The 17,306-nt window shown below is 34.4% G+C and overlaps 1 protein-coding gene across 19 annotated transcripts in view; it reads right to left on the reverse strand.

Moving 5' to 3' along the window:
- MYCBP2 (MYC binding protein 2) overlaps positions 1 to 17,306 on the reverse strand; it is a 192,961-nt gene that overhangs the window by 69,048 nt on the left and 106,607 nt on the right. For 15 of the 19 annotated variants that reach the window (XM_068676615.1, XM_068676632.1, XM_068676670.1 and 12 more), the window contains 11 exons: positions 17,026 to 17,244; positions 15,511 to 15,736; positions 15,048 to 15,166; positions 13,851 to 13,938; positions 9,974 to 10,026; positions 8,655 to 8,827; positions 7,834 to 7,978; positions 5,807 to 6,019; positions 3,467 to 3,522; positions 2,963 to 3,078; positions 963 to 1,060 (listed from right to left, as the gene is read on the reverse strand). In XM_068676615.1, the coding sequence (XP_068532716.1) occupies positions 963 to 1,060; positions 2,963 to 3,078; positions 3,467 to 3,522; positions 5,807 to 6,019; positions 7,834 to 7,978; positions 8,655 to 8,827; positions 9,974 to 10,026; positions 13,851 to 13,938; positions 15,048 to 15,166; positions 15,511 to 15,736; positions 17,026 to 17,244 (1,506 nt within the window). The remainder of the gene's footprint in view (positions 1 to 962; positions 1,061 to 2,962; positions 3,079 to 3,466; positions 3,523 to 5,806; positions 6,020 to 7,833; positions 7,979 to 8,654; positions 8,828 to 9,973; positions 10,027 to 13,850; positions 13,939 to 15,047; positions 15,167 to 15,510; positions 15,737 to 17,025; positions 17,245 to 17,306) is intronic. The other 4 variants (XM_068676574.1, XM_068676687.1, XM_068676696.1 and 1 more) reach the window with 1 other exon arrangement.

The following is a 17,306-nucleotide window of genomic DNA, read 5'->3' on the forward strand; positions in this document are numbered from 1 at the left end:
ATAAAAATATCTGTGGAAATTAGAAGTAAAAAAAAAAAAGAATCATTTTAGTGGCAGAAGCAGACACTGGATGATGTATTTACGGACTTGGGAGCTGTATAACAAAAGGTGTTATTTCTAGATTAACCAGAAAGTTGGGAAATAGTTCTATCAAGATGTACCATACAGCTAAGAAGTTGGCAAACACCCAGTTCTTTCTGTAACTGTGTATTTCTTAGAAGAGGGGAAGAGTCCACTTTTACTCTTGTAATAAAAAAGGGAAGGATAATTTAGTGCTTTTTCAGAATTCACATCTTTTAATACAAATTTATTGCATGAAAATAAGATTCAGTACTTTGCTTAACTCCCTCTTTATGCTAAGGAAGGGTTATTGAGGATATTTCCTTCATCTTGGCATTTCCCCAGCAGTGCCACACCACCTTTCACCTTTCATCCGTTATTTGTGCCTACTTCAGTCTTTCGGGGTAGAACAATAACATGAAATGGGGAAGACAAAAGCTATAGAAAGGGTAACCGTTTAAAATGAAGGCATGACATTCTAAGAAAGGAAGACATCACCAAGAAACTAATTTAGGATTTTTTGCTGCCTAAAGAAAGAGCCTGATCAGAAGACAAACAATACGTGCCCTTTGTACAACTCATGCCATATCACAACATCAAATAAAAAGAACTAATATTAGCGTAGAATGTGGTTTTCATAATGGTTGCACAATATTTGCGTGAAAAGCCATATATATATAGTTTGTATCTAGTTCCTAACAGCTTTATTAATGGGTATACAGAAAGAAAATGGAATGAACATCTTTCATTTTATTCAGTATATTAATTTCATTCCATTCAGCACATTAAAGTGATTTGTCTTAAGTTCTGTACTGCTACGAAGTGATAAAGTATATATTAAACAACAAGAAAATCCCACCAACTCCAACTATCTGTTTGGGTTTTTATTTAGTTTTTCAAACCTTGTTTGGCTGAGGCTCTGCCTTTGGTTTAATAAGCTGTGTCCCAGGCGGTATCATTCCCTTTGGAGGATCTTTTACTTTCACTTCTAGCCCAGCATCTATAAGCAAACAAAGACTAAGTTAAAATAAAATAATAATAAAAAATAAGTCGATTTATTAGTCATGTAATAACTGCAGTTTATTGGTGCTACAACTTAATAGTATGCAAAGTAGCCACTCACTTATCTGGTTGACAAACACTTGCAGCTGCTTAATGGTGCAAAGTATTATTTTATCAACATTTATTAAGTCACACATAGAAATTCACAGATATATAATTTAATGTTGTTATTAACTATCTGTCACACACTGTGTCCACATCACTACTAGGTAATTTTGTATCCTAATGTCTCCACCGACATGCTTCAAGGAATGGTGAAGACAGAATTAAATGTTTGAAGGGTGCAAGTAAAAGCTCCTAGCGAGGCAACAGCTTATGCATGCTATACTGCTGCAGATGCTAATCACAAAACGCAATAAACAGACAACAGCCTTAGAAGGCAAGCTACACAACAAGAAAAGGCCTGTAATTTAAAGAGCCAGCACCTTTAATTGCCAACACCATTATAAAACCAGGAGGTGCTAGAAAATATCTCAAGACAGTAAAATTCTCAGATAACAAAGAAAAACACAAATAAAGAAACAGTTCAAACTTCTGTAATAGATTGATATAGCCTTGAATAGTAATCTTAAAAAAAAAATTTTCAGAAATCACTGTTAATGCCAAACTATAGCAATTTAATGGTTTTAAGCTTTTGTTTTCTTTTACAGGCTGACTCTTTGAAGAGCAAGAATGTGAAGCAACCAGACCTAGTGATAAATCAGCAATGTTTTCAGGAACGTTCTTTTAAACAAATATGTAAGTAACAGAAGGAATCTAGAAGGATCAAGATCTGAAACAGAGAAGAAACTAAGTGCTACCAGTACTTAAGAGGGCCAAAGTTGAGCAAATCATGGGTCAAGCATGGGTATATGAACCCCACTGAACAAAAACAGCAGTAACATTGAAGAAAGATGGCATTGACAACTACTAGATGACACTTGTACCTGTCTAATAATCAAAGTTAACAAATGTATTCTAATATTTCTAAAAGTTAACCCTATGCAATGAATGAACAAAGATAACTATTATGAAAAATATAACATTGATCTTGTTTTCTGTAGGTAACACACGTTGGATTGGAATGGGACTGGAATTTATGTATCTATTTACAAAAGGTGCTGCGCAGTATTGGCAAAGATGAATTGCTGGTGCACCCTCCTATGAGAGATGGGCCTAATTACAATGCCTTCAATATCTGTGCTGCTGTCTTCACCATACCACCTGTAGAATTAAAAAGGGACAATTGAAGGTGTAGACATTTTCTGAAGGGGAAATCTTCCCCTAGCACACTACAGTAACTCGTATTTCCCAGGACCAGCAAGACAGATAAATTATTTTCAGCAAGGAAGAAACCAAAAACATTTAATATTGGTATTAGCAGTTGAGACTTAGGATAGTGAAGACCACTCTTTCTCAATTTTCCACAGAGGAAATGATAATTTACTCCTGCACAGTTGGGAACAATTTCTTCTTTTCTTAGGTTCTTCAGATCCTCCCCCCACCTATAAATGTCTGTCACTCTCAGTTGAAACAAGACATTTTTCTTGCAGTCTTAGACCTCTCAAAGCAACACAGAGCACACAATAAGATACTCTATTATTCTTGTTTTCTAAATGCATTACGAATACACAAGTTGCCAAATACGTCCCTATTCCAATGAGAGAATAGCCATGATCTTTTTTTCTTTAGGGAATGAAGAGGGATTTCAATAGAAGGCTTCTAAACCAAAACTGGGGTACTATGTTTTGCTATGAACTTTAATACTAAATCTTAGGAGCACTAAGACATGCCTTTATTGATAGTCGATACAAGTGGATATAAGATTAATTTCTGCTTAAGTATTGTGAAAATTAAGTACCTATTTCAATGCCATCTATGGTAACATGAATGGTATAGAGACCAACAGCGCCGGGGGTCCAGTTTGCACAGTATGTACCGTCATTATTGACTCTGATCAGCATGTTTTCACTGGGTCTAGGCATAAACAAAACAATTGAGATCATTAAACAATTACTGTCTTCTTGGAAATTGTCTGTGACACTTAGTTTGGTAAACTATGCTTTTTTTTTTTTCTTTGAAATAATCTAACTAGCTTTCTTCCTCTGTCCAAAGCAATAACCCCATATTATATATAATGAAGCCATAACCTTCTACAGCATGTTTTGACAGCAGAAGATGAAAGATCACATTCAGAAAATGTATAATACAAATATAGAATCAACATTAGAACAACTACCAATGAAATATTTAAACCAGAATCTCTAAATTTAAAAAAACAAAGGCCTGCAACTCAGGGTGTAAGCAAAAGTGACAGGACATCTTAATTTTAGTATCTAATATAAAATAATTCTTTAACATTTACCTCTTTGGTGTCGGTGAAGCAAAGCGTAGTTCTTCAAATGAGTAATTTTCATACGCCTATCAACAGATGAAATTAAATGAACATAAAATCAACAATTATCAAATAAAAGAAAGCAGAGTATTTTCTCAAAAAACACACAAATCTAACCGTACACTCACCAGAAATATTGAGTAAAAAAACAGAAAATCAATTCCAGAACACAGAGAGACAGACATACATACATACACGAAACAAGTATCTTCACTTTCTCTTTAAATTGCCATTAACAAAAATACACATTGCTAACAAAAGCTTTGTTCACAGTCAAGTCTTTGAATTCCTTCTAATCTAACTTGATTAAAAAGCCTTTGAATTCCTTTTAATTTTTCTTTTTAATAATCCAGATTTCAACTTCCTTGTAGGCACAAATATATGGATATATGTCTGGGCAACCTGTTCCACTGCCTCACCACCCCTCAGATTAAAGAATTTTCTCCAAACATCTAATATAAATCTCCTCTCTTTTAGTTTAAAACTGTTCCCCTGAGAGGTACTGCTTGTCATGGGCCTCCACCTTGACATACAGGCTGGAACTTTCTGGGTGTGGTCATTCAGTCAATTCCTTATCCAACCAACAGTCCACCCTCCAATATTCTTTCTTTCTACACAAAATGAAGAAATTCCCCCTGTATTGAGGTGACACTTTTGCTGATTGTCACTAGAAAAAAAAAAATCTACTTTCACAGTTACTTGTGAAATGACTGCACTGAAAAGCTCCACAAATGTAAACTGTGGTAGTCCCAAAACTCAGCAAATGTATCACTGGTTGCAATAGTTGCTGAGTTATCAGATTCATACATTCCATCAAAAACAACAGTGGAAAAAAGAGGAAGGATAAAAACACATGAACATAGCTGCAGATCAGCCATTCTGGGTCTCTATCCAAATATCCAATATGGTTTAGGGTTTCAATCCTCCATAATTGTTGTATGTATAATTTACCGTCACGAAGTGTGGAGCTACAGTTTCTAATTGTATTTGGATGGTTCTATCTAGCACTTTTTATATTTCACCTTGATGTGTGTAATTTACTTCGTCTCTTTGACCATTACAAACTTTTGTCCTATATACTAAGGTGACTTTAAATGAATACTTGGGTTTTAATTTTACCTTCACTTGATTTAAATTAAAAATTATTGAAGTTGACTAGCTAATACCAAGCTTTCCTCACTCAAAGGGTGCATCAACTCTGGAGATGAATTTCTAGACACTTGCACTTGCTCCACAAACAGTTACTCCAGCGCACCTAACGTGTTGCAAGGTGTGCCACTGTAACAGTTGTGCAAACAGGGTTGATACCTATTACTAAAAAAAAAGCCTGTAGTCAGTGGTTATTAGAAATCACATCTGGGTTTGAACTATGAATAAATAATGTACTTTTTCACTCAAGTCACTGATAAAAATACCAAGTAGCATCAAGACAAGGAGTGATCTTTGCAGTAACCCAAGTATAGTAAATAAATAAATAAACCCCACACTTGTTTCACTTTAGACATGTAATTTAACAAGTTTCTAAAATCATTTGTTTTATCCTGTATTGATTGAATTACCATCTGCAGCAAACAAACCTGTACCCTTTAAAAGATGGTAGTTTGCTGATTCTTTTTCCACATAAATCCATACAGGGTATAGTATTATCTTTCTCTAACTCCTGATTAATCATGTTTCATTAAGTTTTCCATCTGCTAGTCATGTCACATCTCGTAATTGGGTCAATGTGTTATCTATATGTAAATGCACCTTTCCGGATTTAAAATACACTCAAACTAATAGTAACTGTTTTCATGTCTTTAAAAACTGTTGCCTGCGAAGTCTCTGAGATGATTTACTTGGCAATTTTGAGTTGATACACCAGTCATTTTTATAATCTTTCTAACTTTGCTTAGCTCTGATTTTTTTCTTACATTCACCAGTTATAGGTTTTAATATAGGTTCTATGCAACACTCCAGCCCTATATAGGTACAGAGGCTTATCTTTTTTCCCCCTTATTTCAATAACTGTTTTTATTTCTCCTCTCATTCAGACTAGTTTACTAATCAGTGTAATCAAAATTAAATACACAACTTTTCTTTTTATATACTAATCCAGTTTATTTTTTGCTTTAGAGTTCAGGCACAGTTGGCCATTTTGAGGCATCTACTTTTCTGCTGAACTTAATAAATATAATCAAAGTAATTTGCAACTAATGCATTTTGATTGTGATCAAACCGAAACATACTTTACCCCTTCCTTTTCGCACACTTTTACCCACTTTGTATACTGGATTTTACAGCTACCTTGCTCAAGTAACAGTAATTTACCTTCATCATTGTAATAGCAATATATCGAGCTTCTTTCACTATCATTGGCTCGTAAGAAGAATCAAGCTTTGGTGAAGGAAGTCCTCCGAAAGTCATATCAGCGCTAGGGGATGCAGCTGCTGCAGGACTCCCTGGTATCCGTTGCACCTTTTTAACTTGCTCTTGTTGCAAAGATGTTTTTTTCTGAGAAACAGGAATAGCTTTGACTTCTACCTATAATTAGACACAGAACATGGGAGATGACTTAGGGAAATGATTTAGGGAGAAAGCAAACCCATGCATTCTTTTAGACCTGCTAAAGTACAGTGACACTGCTTAAAGAACTTGCTACTAATCTAGTTATGTGAAAAACATGCCTCTACACAGACAACGTGCAACGTACACAGACAAAGTCAAGAACAACATCTTAGCATAAAACTTGAGAATGTAAATGTACAGGAAAGCAGCACCTAACTGACTTGGCACATGATCAGTAAGGGTAAGGCTAGGTAACTTATGCCAGTTGCAGAGCACTCCCTAGGAAGCACAGTAAATTCTGGTGCACTAGCTAAGTTTGCTGACAACAGAAAATGCTTCAGGTTTCAGAGTGAGTCATCAGCACCTGCCAGACCTGGCACAGCATCCTATTACATCGGCACTGTGCACTTTAATTTGTATGTTATCTTTTTTTTTTTCTTTTTTTTTTCTTTTTCCCAGAAGTACCACAGACATCTATTAGTGTAGGTAACAAAGAGTCAGCAGAACTTAGTTTTCTGAGGAGGAACAGACTAACTGAACAGACTAAATCTGCACTGAAATGTTTAGTTGCTGCAGATGTCATATGATATTTATCAAAATTTGACCTAATTTATTGGAAGTTACCTCAGTACATTGAACACTGAATGAGTCAGATAGAATAATTCATTAGATTATGTGTTACTTTAATATACTTGTGCAGAAAAATAGTTATTAAATAACAAATCTAGCAACTATTTTGATGGGTTTATATTCACACATCTTTTTCCCAATTTGCAGAATAAAGCAACTAAAAGCTTTCTACTTTCTCTGTCACAAATTTACGTCATTAACTACACATTTGTATTATGTTCAAATTGTGTGACTAAACTGATTCTTGTATTATTGTTTAAAACTCATTGGCTATTAATGAAATTACAGTACACTGAAAGATAACTCAATTACATCACATACAAAGACTAGTCTTGAGAGTTCTTATTGTAGGAATCTTACCTTTGTTTAAGGTACTTCACTTATTTTTACGCTTGACAAAAGCAAGATTTGAAAACATCTGTACAACTCCAGAAAAATAGGGGGCTTTAAAACATAGATGTAACCTTATTTATTAAAACTAGGTGAGTAACATTTTGTGTTCAATTTCATTTGTTTGCATGCTTCATTATCTCAAAACAGCCAACTTTACACATATCCCATAGGTATTAAACCGAAGCCTGGAAGGGTTTTCTAATTCTGCCTCAGGTGGTCATGAACATTTCCTTTCCAGTACTTCAATAATGATAAAAAACCAGCTGTGATTAACTGAAGAGGATGAAGCAAAAATCAAGAATCTCAGATCTTGCCAGTTAATAAGTTCAAAGACTACAGGAACTTCCAACTACTAGAAAGGGGGAAGAGCTGTTCTAATCTAAAAAAGTGACTAAAAATGATTTACCAATATGCTTCTGATACTTTTTTCTATCACTTTTATTTACTTTACAATTTATAATACTCTTTCCTGGCTTACAAGTACGAAGTGGATTCTTGTCACCTTATACATCACCACCACCAAAGGTCTTAAAGTGGGCATTTCCACTACTATATACGTGTAGCACATTACAGACAAGACGTAAATTGCATGAGATGTGTTGGCATAATATGGAATTTGACGACTCTTTGATTTATAGGTTAAAAAGTCCACTGAATTTAAGAATGCCACATTCTGCCCTATACAAGAGTATTCTGTGTAGTATCTACAACAAATATTAAATGAAGACATGATGAAATATAAGAATAGCCAAGACTGCAATACTTACCTTCATATTAGGAACATGAACAACATCCCCATACTGGTCTTTTGTTTGTACTGTAATAACAGTTGGCCAACCGCAACGAATGTCATCCTTATTCAAAATCAATGACGTTTTTTGAGGATCAGCATATGAATCTGGCTGAAGCCATCTACAGCAAAGACAGATACTTATTAGAATATCTTCTAGCCCCTCAAAAGATTAAGTCTTATTCTGTAGAAACACGATATCCACCTAAGAAAGAATGCAGAAGGTCTGAATAAATAAATATATGCTTTTACCTAATATATGAATAAAACCAGCACAGCCAAACAGTTTTACTTAAATCACAGAATGGCTTGAGTTGGAAGGCACCTTAAGGATCATCTATTTCCAACCCCCCTGCCATGTGCAGGGATGGGGCATCCACAACTTCTCTGGGCAACCTGTTCCACTGCCTCTCCTCCTCTCAGACTAAAGAATTTTCTCCAAATATCTAATATAAATCTCCTCTCTTTTAGTTTAAAACTGTTCCCCTGAGAAGCACTGCTTGTCATTGGCCTCCACTTTGACATACAGGCTGGAACTTTTGGGGTGTGGGCATTCAGTCAACTCCTTATCCAACAAACAGTCCAACCTTCAAATCCATCTCTCTCCAATTTAGGGATAAGGATAACAAATACAACAAGTGTTTGAAACAGTTATTAAACTTACATAACTACTTCTACAGACAAACAACAGCGCACAGTTTTTAAAATTTAGCATACAACTAAATAATTTCTATTTCACTGCAATACTTTACAGCTATGAAGTCATGGGTTTACTCATGAAGTACACAAGCTTTTTACCTTGCAAGTCGTCCACCACTTGATCCTGGTACACAAGCAATGAAATCCTCCAGAAATGACTGCTCATTGCTTTGTACCTGCAGTGGAAGATTTCCTTCAAGAGCTTCCAGTATTGTTGGTGAGTGAGACAGTGCCAACCCTTTTCCAAGAATGCCGGAATGAGATTTGCACACCTTTTATTTTTTTATTTTGAGGTTGGGTGGGGATAAAAGAGACAGAAAAATGAGTCTTTCAGCATTGTAACATTAGACACTTTCCCACAATACGACAGTAATTGGTACAGACATTTGGGGGACTGAAAACCATTCCAGAAGGGGCAAAGTGGACAAATTACTTTGGTGAAAAAAAAAAAAAAAAGAAAAAAAGGTCAGCTCATAACATCAGAATTATCTATTTTAGAAAACACTAATAATTGGCATCAAAAGTATTGTCCAATCAGTCTAGAAAACACTGTGTCAATAATTTGTGTCAGAAGAGACTAAATGAGCTTGAGTTGCGGGTGAGTTTCTGGAAGAAAGAATAAGAAAACATGAACTTTGATACTAAGAATACCCTTACTGGTTGAATTATGACCACAAGAAGAATGAAGAAAGCCCTTTTGAAAACACAACCAATTAGAACATCCTTAAAGAACATAAAAGGCTAGAGATAATAACATATAGAAAGACCTTGAGTAAGATATTTTGGGGTGAGACAGAGTAAAATAAGAAATGTGGAAGGATGCATAGAATATCAAGCTGGACTACAAGTGAAAATGAGTCATCCATTACTTGTATGCACACTCCCAGTTCATTTTTTGAATTAAAATACAGTGGATCCACGAACAGATTTGATGAAAAAAAAATTCTTTCAAGAACATTTGATTCCTCCTCAAGTTTCTGTTTACTGTTCTGTCATCTCAGGCCTATGCTATGATACTGTAGCACTGATGTGTTTTTCCGGCAAGTACAAAAAAAACCTAAATTTCAAAACATTTGCCCTGAAAATAACTATGAGAGAGAACATGAAAAATTCATTTTTCATTGTTCATCATCGGTTAGGGGCAAAAAATAGGAGCTACTGACCAGCATCAGCTGCCACCACAACCAAACTATCATCAGTCCAGAACAATTACAGACATATTAACCAGAACTTCATAGATGTTACTGTTCAACTGAATTATTTTATTTCTGCAATTAAGAAGACATGTGAAGTATTATTTAAAATTTATTAAATCGTGCAACCAAGATGTAAGGTGATCTAACCTTCTATCTGATCTATCTGATATTTTATGCATGTTTTCTAAGCAGATACTGTGAGACTTAAAAGCAACAGCATACCTGTAAAGCAGCTTCTTCAAGAATCTCAAGATCTTCTTCAAATTCATTACCTGCTGTAAAAATATAAACATGTATTTTTCATAACAATAATATTGACATTTATTTATGCATTATGGAATCTGAAATTCCATTCTGTTTAGTTTATATTACAAAATTTAAGTTTGCAGGAGGACGTGTAATATTGTTTAAACAGCTGTTGAAAGATTAATATTTGAATCTTTTCATCTTTTTTTATTTCTAATAAGAAGCCTGGTAAACATGCAGTACTGTGTAGTTCAGTGTACAAGCAAATAAACAATACATCTTACACAAAAATCAAATTTGGTACTTATCATCTTATCTCCAAGACCGTATGTATGGCAAATCTTTGGATGCAACTACATACTTCTAGGAAAAAGATTCTGGGAGGTCAAGCTGATAGCCAGGAAGCAGAACTTAAGACTATGTAACAACTGCTTCCTTATAAGACCTTATCCTAATAAATTTATTTAAAAAACATAATAAACTGCACAATTTTGTAAGTTATGAATCCACCCAGAGCATAAAAATCAAATGAATTCTACTCTATGGCACTTCTTTCTCAAAAATGCAACTCAAAAGCCTGATTCCAGTGTGACCAAAATTGCCAAATACAGTCTTAACAGAAAAGAAAAGTCAAACAAGTAAGGTTATGATATTTCTAGTTTCTCTCAAAACATGTCAGGCAATTCTATTAATAAGGAGAGAGAAAGAGAAATTAGAATAATCAAGTCCTAAGGCACTTTCAAAATTCTAAGAAATATAGATATGTAGAAACTCTGCTCAGAATAAAATTCAATTTCTACAGAATTTGAAACAATTAAGTAATAATGTTAAACCATTACATAATACACTGATCAATTCCATACTGCTGTTTAGGTTAGATCTCTGTCACAAACCAATTGTCTCTTTTGGGTAGAGGCATCTTAAACTTAGCTCTGAGAAAACTTGCAAGGAAGAAATGCTGCCTTTTGACATGGAAACTCAATATTTGGGTGTACTCTCAAAGATGAAGTTCTCATAACAAATAAAGGAATCACCATTTGGTGCATTTTCCTCTGGAGTAAAAACAAGTAAAGCCCTCTTGATACCCTTTCAAAGCACTTTTTTCTTTCCTAATGCTTATATAGGAATACTTATACAATTATCTGGCCTACTGTATATAGAGAATATCCACTACAACAGTTATTAAAAAACAAGGCAATTCTTTGTGAAGGATATCCTCCTTCAGCAAAGTGTTTACACCATGATGCAGTCATGAAAATAATGCTAATAGTGGTAAGGATGGAAGGCTCTACAAGGATTCCCGTAACAACTAGCGACTAATTTGAAGTCATTTCACTCATCCTATCTATCCCATGACGCTCTTTGCACAACCTCCTACAAAATTCTCTGTTGAAAATTTTCAACCACGTGCTTCCTACTTTTCTTAATTTTGCCATGATATCTGTGAAGTTTCTTAAAGTCATCAGGTTTTAAGACCACTTTGTTGGATACTGAGGTCTGAATATTACTAGGGAAATGGAGCAGGATTTACTTCACCCACTTTTGGGCAGTGAGACATGAGATAATGAACTCAGATGTAGGTATTACAACATATTTTTAAAGCAAATGGAAGAGAAACAAGCATCTTCTTTCAGTGATTATTATTTTTTAGATGTTTACCATAGAATGACATGAACCATCCCCTGAAGATGTCTACATTATCTCTAAAAGAAGGTTAGAGCAACTATCTTAGACTCAGATGCTTAACTTCTGAATGCCAAAGTTCAGACATTGTATGTTAAATTGCTTATTCCCTCCTGAAGCAAGTCTTTTCCTTAGGGTAATTTCTTTTTTCTTTAGACTATATACACCTACACATGGAACTAAGGTAAAATTGTAGAAATTATAAAATGAAGCATGAAAACTCTAATACAAAGGGCCTTCTTGTGTGCATGCACTACAATACAGTCTTTTATATCACAAATGATTACATATCTTTTTCTTAAAGGGCTCTCCATTTCATGAATAAAATTATGCTGTTCCACAGATGAGCAATGACAGTAGCACATAAAATACATCACTTTTCAAGGCACCATTTCACTTACAGCAAAAGGTAGAAGATACATTATAGATAATGCAGGAAAAGAAAAAGCAGTCTTATATTAAGGCATTTAAATGTTCCTCTCCAAAACTACATTTTACCTCTTTTCCTGCCAAGTGTTTCTGTGACATCAGGCAAAACACTTCAAGTAAAATTGCAGGTAACTGAAAACAGTCTTAAAAGGCACAGTGATTTCCATCACAGAAGTCAAACACTACAATTCCTGCCTACAATTCATCTGTTTATTCATAAGGTCCAGTGGTCTTGTGGAGAACCTCTGCACTTATATCTGTTTGTCGTTACTTTTGCAATACTATCAACAATACTAACAGATTTGGCTGAAGTCCTTGAGTTGGTGTTGGGTAAATGGTGAGATGCATTCTTTATTATGTTGCATCAATTACTTCAGTAATCAGAAAACTATCCTGCTTCTTCACCTACCATTCCTCTGTCGCGGTTCACACACACCCCTTAAATAAGTTTGTTGAGACTGCGTAGATAACTTGACTGCGTGTTTTGTTTAAACTCTGTTCTACCTTAAAGCATACAAACTGATCTACCTATCACCTACTTTCCCTTCTTCTTTTAGACATTCAAAATTAGAATGAAAACCTCTTCTGAAAGAAGAATGAAGCATTAGAAAACCTGGGAAGTAAAGTTATGAGCATTCACACTCAGCTTCTTTTTTGTATAGAAGAGAATGGTGGGATAAATGGGTACTAGGGAAATCAATAAAGTGAAGGAGTTAATGTGGCTGTTTGAAGGATAACAGAAGAGGGCACTCTATTTAAACTATAGAATTGCCTGTACTTTTGAGAGAGAAATACAGATTTACCAGTGCAGATGAGGTGCTCATTTACAACATAAAGTAAGAAATTTGCACATTCAAATATACAAGCAAAGTACCAGGTTAAAAAAAAAAAAAAAGTCAAATTAGGTTTAAAAAAAAGTCAAATTAGGTTTTGTGGTTATAACTGCACACTGAACAATGCCTTCCTACTCATTAATTCATATTTTTCTCTGCTAGTCTCCTTAATACTATTTGAGCTCTCATTTGCATTCCTAAATTAAAATGAACAAAAGATACCTTATTATAGGTTATAAATCCATTTCTCCTACACATAAATGTTAATTACGAGAAATACTATTATTATGCAGAATACAGCTACATCATTAGGACAGTCTAACTCAATCTCCATATTCATTCATTTTCTTAAATTCTTATTTTTCCTTATATTTTAAATTGCATTTGGATTCCTGTAAACTTTTGTTTGCTGCATCTGCTGTAAAAGTATGCAATATTTTTTGTAATTGCAAAAAATTACAGCAGCAGTATTTTAGACTGCAAGGTCTACAGATACAATGGCCACTCTCAATTTTAAACTAACGAGTCTAAATTTTGCAATTCATTGCTGCAGGTGTTCCTTATTCAGAACGGTGTGCAGTGCAGGGAGAAAAAACAGTGAAAGGGAAAATACAAATAAGATACCTGCACATTTGTGAAGCACCACAAAGGAACTGTAGGACATAGCTCGTACACTGATATGCTACCTGTGGATGGGGTGAGTTGATTTAGATTCAAATAACTAGGTTTGCCTTCTCTCCATAATTGTTTAAGCAGAAAACAACATTATTTTATTATTTTGATTGATCAATTCAGTTTGAGAATCGTGTATGATCATTTAGAATTAAAAGCAACATTTGGACAGACTGCATTTATGCAGAAACCCTGAAACAATGATGAAATAGCAAAGTAAGTTGAGTAGGACTTACCAATAGGAAGCGCTAGATCTTTCTTCATCAAAGCTGCTGCACATGACCCTCCTAAATTGGCCAATTCTTTTTCCAACTGAATAATACCCTTTAAAAAAAAAAGTATTCAGAAAATATGACAACAGATGTGTTTCTTTGACAGTATTTTTTCCTAAGAGATATTAATTGTACGTTCCAGTTTGAAGTTTCTCAGTGATATGCTTCATGTCTTACAGCTCTGCCATGTTTTAACGTGGGGCAAGAGTTTTAATGGGCCTGAGTACCACTATTTTTAGAACAATTTCAACTAGGTAAGAAGACTGGTAAGTGCTACCATGCTTGGATAGCCTAGTAAGAACATCTGAAGATGACTGATGCTGAAGAGAATGGAAACTCCCAACTAAAAAACCTACACATAGGTTTTCAGATTACAAAGAAATACTTCTTCTAATCTGTACAGATGTACAGTTTATGTGGTGTGTATATATATATCTATACACACCACAAAAGCTCATGTCTTCTGTCTTCTCTAAAGGTAATACTGTTCATAATTTTGTTTTCCTCTTCCCTCTCTCTAGTTGGAGATGCAAGGATGGGAAAAAAGATGTAAGTCTTTTACACATTTAAAGACTTACATCTGGGGATGATTCAGCACTTCCAAGAAACATCTGACAAATTCCTCCCAAGAAGAAGGAAAAAAACCCAAACCAAACCAAAAAAAAAATAAATCTGAGGGAGACGGGGAGCATCTAGTAGGGCCACTACTAATTTAAATTTCATTATGATCTATGACATCAGAATAAAGATATGACAGGTAAATTTCTCAAGACAAAGCCTTTATTCATCTGAACTTCTGTCATGTTCATACTATATTTAGTAATTCATCTGGATAAAGAAGTTTCAGAATTTTAGATAATTTCATATGCTATTGATGAAATGGATAAAATCATAATGCTATGTATTTGCAGAGTGTCATAGTTCTTAAAACCCTTGATAAATAAAAACACCCGCAGCCATTCCAATATATTCAGATTAAAGAATTCCAGATAAATCATGTCTGTAGCAATAAAAGTTTAAAAATTGTATGAATATAATTTAAAAGTATTTTGCTAGTTCTATTTAGTCAGAAATACAAGTCAATTATTTTTACCAAAAAAAACTTGGTCATATAAGAATGAATTTACAGGTTCATTTATAGCCATTCCACTTTTTCCTTACCTCATCAGATCCTGGACTAAATTCATATCCAATTGCATAACATTTGAAACCATAAAAACAAGCCTTTTCATCTTTCACATAGTCTGATGCAGTCTCCAGAGAAAAAAGAGCTTCATTTCCTTATAGGAAGTAAAATGATACATAAAATAAACAAAATAGAACTTCTAATATTTCTCCTCTTTTTAAATGTTTCTATCACATGAACATAAACTAAATGTAGGCTCTGTAAGCACCATGCAAATTAAAACATAAATAACACACAGATGAACACTTCAAAAAAGAAGCCTAATATAAACATAGTTCACTGATGTACAACCAATGCCTCATAATGAACTCTTGCTATCTTGGATGGAGACACTTTTTCAATTTTGTTTTCTAATATTATTTTGCAGAAAAATAAAATTTATTTTCATCATTTTTATAATTCACATCAATAGAAATTACTGCAATATATATTTATTACCTGGCAATACTAATACCATTGTAGGCCATCCTGAAGATCCAGAGAATTTTTTCAGTTCTATCCATGAATTAAGATTTTCATGAACAGAAGTATGCTTTGGTCCAAACCCCAGACTCTGTGCAATTCTGACAGGAATTAGTAAACGAAGAACATCCTCTGACTGAGCAGTGCCACACTGAGTATCAAATTCTATTGTTATCCATCTGACACATTCAGGAAAAGTCACCTAAAACAAAAAACAGTGGTCGAAAACCTAATTATGTGCAAGTGTTTTTTGTTTGTTTGTCACTTTGCCTTTATTTTTCTCCAAACATTCAATTCTTCACTTCCTCTGTCTTTTGTTCTTAAAGCTATGAAAGAGATTCAGTTATGTGATTCTGTAGAGCTGTTTTCATATACTTTAGTAGCCTAACTTATTCCTTGAAATTCAGATACACCTGAAATGTTGTAATCAAATATTTTAACTTATGTCCAGATTAAGCATTTACGCTTTGGATACCTTTTGTGATTGTTTTTGTTTTAAAGAACTCTGTAGATGACCATTAAACAAAATGACAGACTACTACAAACATTTCAGTCTCAAATGTCCTTTTAAATACAAATTTCAAAAGACATTTCTGTTTTGTGCAATCCTAGAAAAGCACACAGCAGCTGAAGCATTCTTGTGAACATTTTTGACTGTATGATACATTTTTGTATGATACATTTTTGACTGTATGATAGCAAACAGTTACAGGATTTCAAAAGCAGTAACAGCTAAGACTAGAGCTTCAGATAGGTTCCATAAACTGTCAAAGCAATAATAAGCATAATCACTTGAGGATAGATACATTTTCTGAAACTATTCCACTTAATAAATTACTTGATTCCAGGTTTGGTACCTTTGGAATCAATGCCACCACAAAACTCAATAGTTCTCAAACTGAAACACTGGATTTATATTTCAGGCCTTTAATACCTCATACCTTTACTCAGCTGAACAAAAACACCCTTTTTCTATTGACATTTAGGAAAATCTGGATTCATTTAAGTAGTCATTTACGTAAGGCAGAATGAATCCCATTTAAAGTGACTCGACACATTTAACTGGACTTCAGAGACTTCTGCAAAGCAAAATCATGGTCCAAGTGAAAGTAATTTGTGAAAAGTTTGAATTGGCAGATCCCTACACTACAATACACATGAATTTGACCAGAATTGACATTAACTGTTTTTTACAAAGCATTGTTTTAGCACTGAGGTAACATCTACATAAAGACTTCCAACTCCCACAGTCTGTACAGTTAGAACAAATAAACTGTACCTGACAGTAGGAAAATCCAAGACAACAAATTCAGTTGCTTATATTAGACAGCTGAATTAGAAGGTTAAAACTACATGCTTCCCCATACTTACTGAAGAAAGACAGGTCCAGAAAGCTGTATAGTAACAATATGGAAAACTGCCTCATATTAGACAATATGAGTTATCATCCATGGCAAACCATTTTTCAACAACATAAGAAATGGTGTTTACCTTGTAGTGAGTAACACAGGCTGGTTTATAGGGATGTTCACTTTCCACAACCGCATAGTGATTAGAGGTAGTACAAGCTGAAAGCCCTTGCTCTGGTTGATTTCCTGTGGTGCTGTCTGTAGACTGATTTGGGTTAAAAGCTGGAGGAGCATATTTCTGATTCAGAACTGCTACAGAAGGAAGTAACTGTTGTACTAGGCCAAAGACCTCAACAGCAACCTGAAACATAACACCAGATACGCTAAATTATTACTTACGACGGGGTGAAAACAATACTCAAA

Source organism: Anas acuta, chromosome 1, assembly GCF_963932015.1.
Source record: "Anas acuta chromosome 1, bAnaAcu1.1, whole genome shotgun sequence".
Lineage (NCBI taxonomy): Eukaryota > Metazoa > Chordata > Aves > Anseriformes > Anatidae > Anas > Anas acuta.